Source organism: Erinaceus europaeus, chromosome 7, assembly GCF_950295315.1.
Source record: "Erinaceus europaeus chromosome 7, mEriEur2.1, whole genome shotgun sequence".
Lineage (NCBI taxonomy): Eukaryota > Metazoa > Chordata > Mammalia > Eulipotyphla > Erinaceidae > Erinaceus > Erinaceus europaeus.
The window spans coordinates 112,385,885-112,398,374 of NC_080168.1; the positions used below are offsets into that span (position 1 = coordinate 112,385,885).

At 52.6% G+C, this 12,490-nt stretch overlaps 1 protein-coding gene across 1 annotated transcript; it reads left to right on the top strand.

The window, feature by feature from the left end:
* Positions 1–2,914: 2,914 nt before the first annotated feature.
* KRT71 (keratin 71) lies at positions 2,915–11,738 on the top strand. Its single transcript, XM_007518217.2, has 9 exons — positions 2,915–3,433; positions 6,268–6,482; positions 7,078–7,138; positions 7,622–7,717; positions 7,963–8,127; positions 8,320–8,445; positions 9,532–9,752; positions 10,372–10,406; positions 11,172–11,738. Exons 1-9 carry the CDS (start codon positions 2,987–2,989, stop codon positions 11,372–11,374), a joined length of 1,569 nt encoding a protein of 522 aa, XP_007518279.2. The 5' UTR covers positions 2,915–2,986; the 3' UTR covers positions 11,375–11,738.
* The last annotated feature ends 752 nt before the right edge of the window (positions 11,739–12,490 follow it).

Below are 12,490 nucleotides of genomic sequence, written 5' to 3' on the forward strand. Positions count from 1 at the left end.
TACAGAGAAGCAGAGAGAGAGAAAGAGAGAGGTAGAGAGAGACAGAGAAGCAGGGAGAGAGAAAGAGAGAGAGAGAGGTAGAGAGAGAGACAGAGAAGCAGAAAGAGGGGGGGGGGGAAGATGCCACAGCACTGAAACTTCCTTCGGTGTGGTGGGGCCGGGCTTGACCCTGACTTGCATACATGGGAAAGCAACGCACTCTCCAGTGAGCTACTTTGCCAGCCCTCGACTGTGCTTTTTACTTCCTGTGTTGAACGACACTGACTGAAGCCTGGACATGCACATGGGATTTGCTAAACCCTTCACAGGGATCAATATCTGCAACTGATACAACTGCCCTATGAATACTTTATTATTCTAGCCACAACTGGGGTATAAACTGAGCTTTAGGGAGTTAAGCATTGTAGGGGTGGAGGATAGGGGCAGGGAGGAGGTTTGAAGTTGAGACCCCTGGAGCCTGGTGTTATTTTAGGTGGACGTGGCCGGGAATATCCTAGAAATGTGCTATTCATAGGCTTTGGTTGCTGTTCTAACGACTCTCAGGACCTTGGCAGCTGGGAGGAAATATCCAGAGATGGTCTAGTTCTTGGAGGAAAGCACAAAATCTACAGGGAAAGCAGGACCCTCAGCCAGGCCCCAGACCCTGGGCCAGTGGACCACGTCCAGGGCACAGATATATAGATGAGACTAAAAAGAGCAGACAGAATTGGTGTAGAAGAGATGAGGGTTGAAGGGGCTTTGGGCTGGGCAGGAACCATTTCGCAATATTTTGGAGCTATTAGGAGAGGAGGTCTGTGGGAAAGAGACCCTGTGGGTGTCAGGGAGCAGAGCGGGTGTGTGTGTGTGGGGGGGGGATGAGGCGGGTAGGAGTTTCTGTGAATGTCAGGGAAACACACAGCCAGCACAGTCATGGAGATGACCTCCCTGTGGTCACTCAGCACACGACCTTGTGTCCCCAGATCTGGCACAATGGCAGGCCCACAGTGAGCTCCCAATAGAGGCTTACTGAAGGGCGAGAGGAGCAAGGCGTGTACGAGGTGGCCTCTCCGCTGAAGAACCTTCTGTTCTCCTCACAAAGGGAGACTGGGAAGGACACAAAGCTCACCAGTTATGATGCATGCTTTGCCAGGCCCCAGGTTCAAGTCTCAGCACATCTATGCCATGGTGCTGAAGTGTCTCTTTTTGTCTCTTGGTCTCTCTATCTGAATAGAAAAGTATCAGGGAGTGGTGAAGTTGTGCTTGCATGAGGCCTCAAATCTGCTACTGAGATGTTGTTAAATCCTGCAGAGGAAGCCTGTGGGAGCTTGGTCATTGTCCTTGAAGCCAAGAACATGCTAAGAGATGAGGGAGTGTGGGAATCACACAGCCCAGGCAGAAGGGAAGAACAGGAAAGAAATAGAACAGGAGCTAGAGAATGGGAGAGAGAGGAAAGTATGAGTAGAGATGGGGAGAGGGAGAGGGAGGGATAGTGAGGTGTTCGAAAGAGAAAGGAGGACAGAGAAATTCTGGTGAGCCTTGAAAACAAAGCACTTGAAGATGTGTGGAGGAAGAGATGACAATGAATTTCAGATCAATTGCTAAGCAAAATAAGAGTCCTACCCTGCTTGGGTTCTAGTCTCTTCTCCCTCCTGTGGCCACGTTCAGTTTAGTCAGGAGTCACAACTCACTCGTGGGATCTAGCTAGTAGGGACCTTGGCTGTCTCCAGGGACTAAGCCGGAAGTAGATAGAGAAAGAGAATTCAGGGAGCAGGACAGGGAGCTGTTTACCAGTCAGTGACCCAGGATGGAGGAACAACAGGCAGTGCCAGGGGTTGTGGTGGGGGGAACATCACAGGACTGTGCAGAGCAGGATGGCGCCACACTCACTGGCCACACTACCTAGAGGTTTATATACCTGGGTGGGTGCCAGCCATAGCTGCCAGGGGTCTGGAGCACTGAGGCAGCAAGAGCTTGGCCTCACCTGGAAGCAGTTCTCTATTTGGGAGCTTAACACCATGTCCTGTCCTCAAGCTGCTCCTCATCTTGTGAGCAAATTGCACACTGCAGGGAAGACAGACAAGACAAAATGGGCTCCCACGTGTGGGTGAGCCTCTGTCACTTCCATATAATATCCTAGCTGATCCCTGGATCTCTCAGTTGGTCATCTGTCCTAGCTCTTCTTCTCTTCTTCTTTCTGTGTAATGTTTGAAGAACTATATTTCACGAGTCCCTTCAAGGGTTTCTCTCCATTCTTGCTACAAGAGTTGGTAAACAAGAAGCAGGGCCAGCCTTTTCCCCAGGAGCTAGCAGAAGCACACAGCTTCTCGTGTCCATGGTTGTCTCTGGTCTGGAGGGCTCAGAACCTATACAGATATGATTAGGGTCATTCCAGCCTTAAGTCCCTGGCAGAGAGAGCTGTCATCCTTTGTGGCTTAGAAGGGCCATGAGGAGGCATGTTCATGGAAGGTCTGAAGGAGCAGTGAATGCCTGGAGAAGAGCCTCTCTTCAGGGAAGAGAAGGTCACAGTCACATTTGGAGACCCCCACACCTCTAGACCTGGTAGTCTATCCACTAAAGTTCACCTCTTCCAACCCCTGATTTCCCAAGAGGAAGCCCACAACCCAGACAAGATTCTTCAGGGTACAAATGGTGATATGCCAGTGACATCCCCCTGGAGTGCACAGGCCTGGTGCAAGTTATCCTTTAACAGCCAGATAATTAGATAAGAACCAAATTACATGAGCAAGGCTTGCAAGCCCAGCAATTTGAAGGTTTCATGTTGTTTCAGAGGTGGGGAGGGCTTGGTTTCTAGCTCAGCACAGAGAAAATGACTTCTTGCTCCCAGGCAAGCCAAACCCACGAATTAAGCTCTGGACTGCCCATCCACGAGCCCAGTGTCAAGCACATATAAAGGCGGACACCTGTTGGTCCCCACAGCAGCCTGCAGAACCCGTATGGGATTCCGTCTTTGTTCCTTTTGCATCTGACCTCCATCTCCACCAACACCATGAGCCGCCAATTCACCTGCAAGCCAGGCGCTGCCGGCAAGGGGGGCTTTAGCGGCTGCTCCGCCGTGCTTTCAGGGGGCAGTGCCTCCTCCTACAGGGCAGGGGGCAAAGGGCTCAGCGGGGGCTTTGGCAGCCGGAGCCTTTACAACCTGGGGGGCATCCGGACCATCTCTCTCAACATGGCCAATGGCAGTGGGAAGAGTGGTGCCTATGGATTTGGCCGGGGCCGGGCCAGCGGCTTTGCTGGTAGCATGTTCGGCAGTGTGGCTCTGGGGCCCACATGCCCCACGGTGTGCCCACCTGGAGGCATCCACCAGGTCACTGTCAACGAGAGCCTCTTGGCCCCCCTCAACGTGGAGCTGGATCCCGAGATCCAGAAAGTGAGAGCCCAGGAGCGGGAGCAGATCAAGGCTCTGAACAACAAGTTTGCCTCCTTCATCGACAAGGTAGGTCTATAAGGCCTGGGGAAGCTGGAGATGCTTAGTCTCCTCTCCTCTCCTCTCCTCTCCTCTCCTCTCCTCTCCTCTCCTCTCCTCTCCTCTCCTCTCCTCTCCTCTCCTCTCCAATCCTCTCTCTTCTCTTCTTCTTTTCTTACCCTTTCCTTCTTTTCCCTTCTCTCCCCTTCCACTCTCATTTCTCTCTTCTTGGAGCATCAGCTTTTGGTATACGTCTAGAAGAACTGAGGTTAGATAGGAGGAGGCTATTGAGACAAAGCATGTATTTCCTGTTATCAGAAGAACTTAAGAATGATTTTTTAGGTGGTCTTTCCCAAGAGAAGTCCACAGTCAAACCAAGAAGACCAAGATCAAGCAATATCATCCAAGATTTATCAGGGTCACTGGCAGGAACTTCAAAGGGAAAAGCCCACTTCTTACTCTTGAGGGCCATCTTAGTTCACTACCAGGCCTGGAGCCCAAGCAGAAACAGCTAGAGAGAGGGGCTCTGCCAGACTAGTCACCAGTAAGTGGTGACTCTGGGTGGAGGGACCCTGGGCTCCAAGATGGGCATGTGACAGGGTGAGTGGTAGGGAGCCGCTGGGGGCTCTTGAACAAGGCAGAGCCTGAGCAATACCTGTTCAAGGGAGCAGAATCCAGCTGCTGTGTGGGTAGAATTGAGGTGGCAGGCTGGGGGGAATCTGGAGGCACTGAGGCCAGAGTGTCCAGGGAAGCTTGTTCTCCGCCACCACCACCAACCCTTGCTAATTCCACCACTAGTCACTTGGGCAATGGACCAGGAGCCTTTGCTTCCTCATAGGTGGTTTAACCATTGGCATTTGTTTCCATGGTTCAAGGACTCTCTCCAGAGGCAGAACAGAACCACAGGGAGGATGTTCCCAAGCTCTGAGTTAGCCCCAGCTTCCAATTGAGCCATTTCAATTAGCAGCTGTCTGACTTCTGGAGAGTTCTGTGTCCTGTCTGTATCCTTATCTCTAACAAGGAGATCACAACCTACCTCTTGGGGTACTTGCCAGGTTTACAAAAGGAAGATATGTCTTGGCATGAGGCCTGACACACACTCAGTACTCCTCAAACAGTGATGGTTTATGTTATCACATAGATCTCTGGAGAGTGAGGAGCAGGGTGCTGAGAAGGACAGGAATCAAAGGTGTGGAAGAGGCCTCCAGGGATTAGCCCATCCAGATAGGCCTCGACTTGACTCTCTGTAGATAAGAAACCTTTGCTCCCATTTAATGAGTCAGGAAGAGCTTGGAGATAAAGGCCACACCCAGGGTCATCTGTGTGTGTGTGTGTGTGTGTGTGTGTGTGTGTGTGAGGGGGTGGTGGGGTGAGCTTGGACATGCTTTCTGATGCAAGACCAAGTGCTGTGTGACAGGCTTACACCAGCAACATGCCAGCCAGGCACCAAGGATGAATCAGGACAAAACCTCTCATGGAGACAGTCAGTGGACATCAGAATCCACCTCCTCCCAACCCGACAGATCCCACCTCTTTCTGAGAGGAGGAATCTGCTGACTTTGCCTTTGCTAAACTCAGGGCCCTGCACCATTTCACACCTGGGGAGTCTGGCTGGACAGGTCCAATCCCATTAAAGGGTACTGTCTGAAGACAGGGAAAGAGAAGGTCCAGTCACCTCTGTGAACAGGAGCTTCTTAGGAGAGGTGAAACAGACTCAGTTCCTGAAGGCTTTTAGTCTTCAGAGAAGTGCAGTCTACCACCCAGGCCAAGAAAGCTTGGACACACCTCTGCAGGAACCCAGCTCTCCTGAGCCATCCAGATGTGTGCAGTGGTGTTCCTGGTGTGAGGCAACTCTGGTTAGTTCTAGACCATACAGATAGACACAGAAATGTCAGAATTTCTTAAACCAGACTAGAGAACTGGAGAACTTTCTAGAGGGAGGCTCTTTGGTGGGTGATTTTATCCCAATGTTGAATCCCTTGTGTTTATTTTATTTTATTTTATTATTGGATAAAGACAGAGAGAATTTGAGAGTGGGAAAGGGAGATGGGGGGGAAGACACCTGCAGCCCTGCTTCACCACTCGCGAAGCTTTCCCTCTGCAGGTGAGAAACAGGGGCTTGAACCTGGGTCCTTGCTCACTATAATGTGTGCATTTAGCCAGGTGAGCCACCTCCTGGTCACCCTTGTATTTCTAACTTTAGGAAACACAAACTTATTTAGACAGTGGTGTTGCTCATGGGAATTAAGTGAAATCACATTTTAAAAACTGCTCCTCCTCTTTCCAACCAAGCACGAGAGGTGCTTGCAAATATACTTCACTTGGCTCAGCTGCCTGGCCAGTGAGGCCCTGGGGAACTCAGGTCTCCTTTTCCTCACCCCATGTGTTCTGCCTGCCCTGGACAGAAGATGGTTCTGCAGGGCAAGACTGGCATGAAGGGCAGAGGCCATAGCAAAGATGGGGGTAAAGTCTATTGCAGGGACTTAGAAAACTAGAAACACTTGGCTCATTGAGCTCCACAGACCTTGATGCTTTCTATAACGAAGGCCAGACTTTCTCCTAGAGAACAGCCAGTCTCTGAAGATGACCTACTCTGGTATTTCCAGACATGTCCTTGCCCTGCCATGATCAGCCGTGGTGGCCTCTGGGTGACCAGATGCATGGGTGATGTGTGGCCACATGTGTCTGAGTTCTGTTGGGACTCCATCACTTAATCAAATCACTGTGGAGAAGCTAAACTCCTCTATGTCTCAGTCTCCTTCCCCTTAAACAAGGTGAAGGATTTGCCCACCTCCTGGGACTGTTGCTGGAGAGCCCTGAGATTGACAAGTGTGGCTCAGTGGTTTCTGGTCTCTGGCTTCCAGGTGCGCTTCCTGGAGCAGCAGAACCAGGTGCTGGAGACCAAGTGGGAGCTGCTGCAGCAGCTGGACCTGAACAACTGCAAGAACAACCTGGAGCCCATCCTCGAGGGCTTCATCGCCAACCTGCGCAAGCAGCTGGAGACACTGTCCGGGGACCGTGTGCGGCTGGACTCGGAGCTGAGGAATGTGCGGGAAGTGGTGGAGGACTATAAGAAGAGGTGAGTGAGGAGGGGGAACCCCTGTAAAGGGGCCTTTGTCCCTGTCTCAGTAAGCTCACTGTGCAGGCGTAGGCCCCTGTGGACCTTGACAGCAACCTGATTTATAGTTTCAAGCAGAATCACCCCATGGAAACTCTAGAACTTGGCCTCTGCTCTACCACCCTTTAGCCTGGCACACAAGCTAGCTGGATAGTGACCAGAGCTTAGCTTTGGTTCTGGGGTCTGTTTTCTCCTAAGCAGAAAGGTTTAAATCCCTTTATTTCCCAGAAGTGTTATGAGGAATAACCAAGGCAACACTTCCACTGTTGTCAAAAATCTTATTTAACTTTCAAGGGTCAAGGTTAGTTCCTACTTCTTCTGAAGTTATCTAAAAGATATTTACTCCACATGCTCCTTGCTCATTTCCAAGCTTTTGTCCACCATATACCTTCCTTCAGGAAGCTGTTCTTGCTTGGTTAACCAGCCCCACACTCTGCAGCCCCTCAGCACCTGTGCCCTCTTTCAGGCCTATGGTCCCTTGCTCAGAGTCTCACTTCCCAGCAAACAGGGTTCTCAGTGGGATGGATTAGGGGACTGAGCCCTGGCTTTCCCCCAGGTATGAGGATGAAATCAACAAGCGGACAGCTGCAGAGAACGAGTTTGTGCTGCTTAAGAAGGTAAGAGCGTAGTGGGCCTGCTGTCTAGGGAAGACCTGGTTCCAGGAGCAGCTGAGCCTGGCTCTGCTCTTGAAAAGAGCGATTGGTTTGAATTTAGTGCCAGGAAGATGGTGTGTGTGTGTGTGTGTGTGTGTGTGTGTGTGTGTGTGTGTGTGTGTGTGTGTGTTAAAAAAATCATCTGGGAAAGGGGATTAAATGACAGGGGGCTTTCTATGCAGTTTCTCCCAGGTGTTTGATGTGGGTAAAGTTTGTCCAGAGTGACAGCACAGGAGCACCCCTGCAGTTGTGGGGACTGGTGTCACAGGATTGTGCCAGTGACCTGGCTGGACTTGTCATTTCTGCTAACAGAGGAAAGAGGGGCTTCTCAGGATGGCCAGGGCCAGGCAATATGTACCTTCCAAAGAAAAAGGGACCTGGGGCTGGGCTGGCACTGTCTTCCTGGCTGCGCTGGCGGTGACCATGAGTTGGTGGGGAATCTTTCAGGACGTGGATGCAGCTTATGCCAATAAAGTAGAGCTGCAGGCCAAGGTGGACTCCATGGACCAGGAGATCAAGTTCTTCAAGTGCCTCTATGAAGCTGTAAGCTTATCTCTCCAGACCCCTTCTCCCCCAAGGACAGCCAGGGGGTGAAGCGTCTCTCAGGGTGCTGGGGGCAGACCCATTTCCCTCTTACCTGACCCATAGGGACTTGATTTACTCAGGGAGCAGAGGCCTTGGCTGGGAGCCTCTAAGTTGGCACCACTGGGATTTTCCCACTTTATTTGGGGCTGTGGGGGTGTCAGCCAGCCTCATGCTGAGTGAGGGTCTCCCTGTTCTCCCTGTAGGAGATAAACCAGATCCAGTCCCACATCAGCGACATGTCTGTCATCCTGTCTATGGACAACAACCGGGACCTGAACCTGGACAGCATCATTGATGAGGTGCGCGCCCAGTATGAGGACATCGCCCTGAAGAGCAAGGCTGAGGCTGAGGCCCTGTACCAGACCAAGGTGAGCTGAGCTGAGACCGGGTGTGATAGGAGGGAGGCCTTCATAGGCACAAGGGGCTGAGCTGACGGTTCCCCAGATGGAGCTGAATTGTAGTCCGTGTCCCCTGGCGCCATGACCTCACACCCTGTGATATCACCAGCTCTCCCGCATGCTTGTTGTGCTCACTTGTGGCTTTGTGTTTGGGGCTCCCAGTTCCAGGAGCTGCAGCTGGCGGCCGGTCGGCATGGGGATGACCTGAAAAACACCAAAAACGAAATCTCAGAGCTCACCCGGCTCATCCAGAGAATCCGCTCAGAGATTGAGAACGTGAAGAAGCAGGTGAGGGACCAACAGCTTAGGAGTTGAAATGCAAGAAGGTTGTAATGGAGGAGGGGTCAGGGTGGGGTGGGGGCAGTTGGACATCAGGTTCTCCCATCTCTGGTTGTGAGAAGGGAGGGGCTGGTAAGGTCAGGGCATGAAACATAGGGTGCAGCTCTGCTTCTGCTCACCACAAGGCCGTCCCCTAGGAAGTGTTCTTCCAACCCTAGGGCTGGGCTGGGACCACATCACCCTGTTCCTCTGCTCCCCCACCCCTACCAGTGTGCTCTCCTGGCACCTGTGCTCCTGGGCACTTGAGCGGTTGCCCAACACCTGCCTGCCCCTTCTTCCAGGGCACTGAAGGAGTAGGGGAGCTGGCTGTTGTGCTCTCCACTGCTTTCCAAGCATCCAGTGCAGTGCCTGGCACACCATAGCAGCTCAGCAAACATTTTGGGGTTAAATGATTTGGGGGAAGAGGACTCGAGGGCTAAGGAGATGGCACAGCAGATGTGCAGACAGTTTGCATGCACAAGGTCCCAGGTTCAATCTCCAACATCACCAGTAGCCACAAGTGAGCAGTATTCTGACGAAAGGTGCAGAATTAACATGCCTCCTGTGGATACTCAAGACCTTACTTGGATCTACTTGAGGAGTAGAAGCTGCAGCCTGTGTAAGATTCTCACCTATAATGAGAGCAGCTGTCATTGCAATTGTCTGGTAAAGGGAGTCTCACACTGATCCTGGGAGACAAGTGTGACCCACTGTTACAGATCAGGAGGTTGAGGCTAGAGAGGCTAAGTGAGTAGCATAATTGCTAAGTGGCAAAGCTGTGGTCTGAGCCAAGCTCTCCTAACTCCTACTCCAGTACCCTCCCTGCTCTCCTATGGGATCCAGTAGTTAGTAGCTAGTTCCAGCTACCCAGCCTCACTGCACAGGGTGTTGTCAGGACCAGAGGAGCCAAGGTGTGGTTGAGTGTGGTTCTGAGCATTCGAAATTGTCATAGGTTTGAGGGGGCTTTTCTTCCCTGTACCTCTGTCTGTGGTAGAGCTGGGGCAGGGAGGGTGGTGGCAGGCACCCTGTGGGTGACATCTCCAATCCTCTGTTTAGGCTTCCAACCTGGAGACGGCCATTGCTGACGCTGAACAGCGGGGAGACACTGCCCTGAAGGATGCCAGGGCCAAGCTGGATGAGCTGGAGGGCGCCCTGCACCAGGCCAAGGAGGAACTGGCCCGGATGCTGAAGGAGTCCCAGGAGCTCTTGAATGTGAAGCTGGCCCTGGACATCGAGATTGCCACCTACAGGAAGCTGCTGGAGAGCGAGGAGTGCAGGTGGGGGGACCTGGTTCTGACACAGACTCCTGAGCCTGGGAGGGATGAGAGGAGAAAGAAAACACACCCCAAAACACAAAAGATGAGCTCTTGGGGACAGGAGGGAGAGATGATAGGAAGGCCGACAGTCCTCAGCAGAGCCCACCCATCATGGGTGCTGCTTCTTCCCAGGCCCTGTGCTATGTCGTAACTTTCCTCTATATCCCAGGGCACAGAGTCAAGCCCTGACTACTGTGCTAGGATCTCTTGTTTCATCTCCTTTACTTGTTCAGGGGAAGACAAGCTGGTGGGGGACCTCCCAGGGCAGCCACTCAGCTTCCCCTCAAGTTCCTGGCAGATTGGTATGCTCTGTACCCTGGGGCCTGACCGTGGGTGGGGAAGCTTGCTGACCTGCATGTACTCTCTGACACAACTCGCTACCTGCTTACCCCAAAGAGTCAGGGACACCCTCACAGGTGCCTTGGTTCTGCCTGTGGTGGAGAGCCCCCAGAATTTCCTTAGGATTTAGAAACCCAACAGCAGGGCACTGGGAGGTCTGGTGGGGGTGGTACTAACTCAGGGGTTACCAGACTGTGAGTTGCATAACTGGTGGCTCTCATTTTATTCCCCTCCCTAACAGGATGTCAGGAGAATTTCCTTCCCCTGTCAGCATCTGTAAGTACTTCAATGCTTGAAACTTAAACTTGGGGAAATCTGAGGACCAGGCAGGACTTCAGCCAGACTCCATGTGTGCAGATGAGCAATCTGAGGACCAGAGATGGCCCAGACTTGCTTGAGATGACACAGCCAGGCAGCAGAGGCCCAGCCAGCGAGTGAGCTTGACTCTTAACTCAGCATTCCACTCTGGTTTTCATGCCAGTTCCTTGCTCTGGGGAAAGGCAGCCAGGAAGGCTCCATAAACCCCCAAGACAAGGAAGTAGGGGGGCATGTTCAAGAAAATGAGTATGGCTGTGTGAGGCTTGGGGAGCACACCAGCACTGAGGAATTAGGGGACTGATAGAATTCAGGAGCCTGGGAGACCAAACTGACAGCTTGATATCTGCATTTCTCAGTGGGGCTGAGAGAGTGGACTGAGCTTCAAGAAGATGCATTTGTAGGCAGCTGGCATGGGAAGGACATTTAACACAAAGGCTGCTGGAAGGGGCAGAGCTAGAAATACAGAATGACAGGTGGGTGCATTGGCACCTGACTAAAAGGATGGATCTCCTCATGTTGAGAACCATCCAGACTGGGTAGGAACTGGGCAAGTCAGGGCAGGACATGGTGGGAAGCTGTCTTCTGGACATTTCCCCAGAGGGGGTGTGCATCTGTGCCAGAGCCCCCATCGAGCCCACTGCTCCAGGAGGGAGCATGCAGCCTGTGGCGGGGTAGGCAGCCTCCTGCGGTGCCTGAGGGGTGCTTACTGCTCTCTCTCCACAGCCATTATCAGCAGCACCAGCGGCAGCAGCTTCAGGCCTAGCTCAGTCAGCGGCAGCTATGTGGCCAACAGTGGCAGCTGCATCTCGGGGGTGTGCAGTGTCCGAGGTGGTGACAACAGGAACCGGGCCAGTGCCAGTGACTACAAGGAGACCCTGGGCAAGGGCAGTAGCCTGAATGCCCCCTCCAAGAAAGCCAGTCGGTAGAGAGGGCTGTCAGCCCCTCCTGCCACCCTGCATGTATCCCTAGTTCTGACTCCCCCCCCATCATGCAATCCACTAGCCTACTGTCAGCCCCCACCCCCTCTGTCCCCTGCAAGTCCTGCCCTTGTAGCCCAGGTCTGGCCTCAGTCATCCCCTCCTTCCAGCCTGTCTCTTGAGCCTCACCAGGCTTGAGGGAGGACCCTGCTGGCTGATGCTCAGTTTTGAGTCAGCCAGCAGCCCATCCCTGAGCCCCGCCCCCTACCCCTCACTGCCAGCTCTTCTGCCTAGGAGAGGAGGCACCCCTGCTCCTGCTTTGTCCTCACAGCCCCTCCCTACTGCACCCTCAATAAACAGCACATTCTAAAGGCTTGGTCTCTGTTGCTTTTCTTTAAGAAGCAGGAACAGAAGGGGCTTTGGGGGAGTTGGGCAGTGGTACAGCAGGTTAAGTACATGTGGTGCAAAGCGCAAGGACTGGTTTAAGGATTCCAGTTTGAGCCCCGGCTCCCCACCTGCAGGGGGGTCGCTTCACAGGCAGTGAAGCAGGTCTGCAGGTGTCTATCTTTCTCTCTCTCCCTCTCTGTCTTTCCCTCCTCTCTCCATTTCTCTCTGTCCTATTTAACAATGATGACATCAATAACAACAGCAATAATAACTACAACAGCAATAAAAAACAACAAGGGCAACAAAAGGGAAAATAAATAAAATATATAAAATTTTTTAAAAAGAAAATCTTTAAAAAAGAAAAAAAGAAGACGGGGCTTTGGAACCAATGCAGAAGAGGGTGGGGGGATACAGCCAGGCCTTGGGGAGGAGTGTAGATCAGAGTCAAGGGAGGAAGCAGGGGTGTAGGGAGAAGAGAGGAGATATACAGGGGACGTGGGGGAAGGGGACATGTGAACAACGTAATTCCTAGCTTTTCCCAGAATCTTCTCAATGACAAGACAATCTGACAGGAACACCTGACAGGAACCTGGCCTCTTCCTGGGAACCAGCTCTCCCACCTGTCCACTGTGCTGCCCCCTTCACCCTGAGCTGAGTGATGCTCTGGGGCACAGACCCAGGAACGAGCCAGCAAAGGCATAGGCCCTGCATTTAGGTAGCTCCTGGCCCTCCAGGAAG

Bases quoted from the DNA above. Each gene is read 5' to 3' on its own strand.
- KRT71 (XM_007518217.2), top strand. From the start codon at position 2,987: ATGAGCCGCCAATTCACCTGCAAGCCAGGCGCTGCCGGCAAGGGGGGC. The intron at 9,753-10,371 runs GTGGGGGGACCT...CCTCCCTAACAG, and splicing joins CTGGAGAGCGAGGAGTGCAG to GATGTCAGGAGAATTTCCTT. The intron at 10,407-11,171 runs GTAAGTACTTCA...CTCTCTCCACAG, and splicing joins TCCTTCCCCTGTCAGCATCT to CCATTATCAGCAGCACCAGC.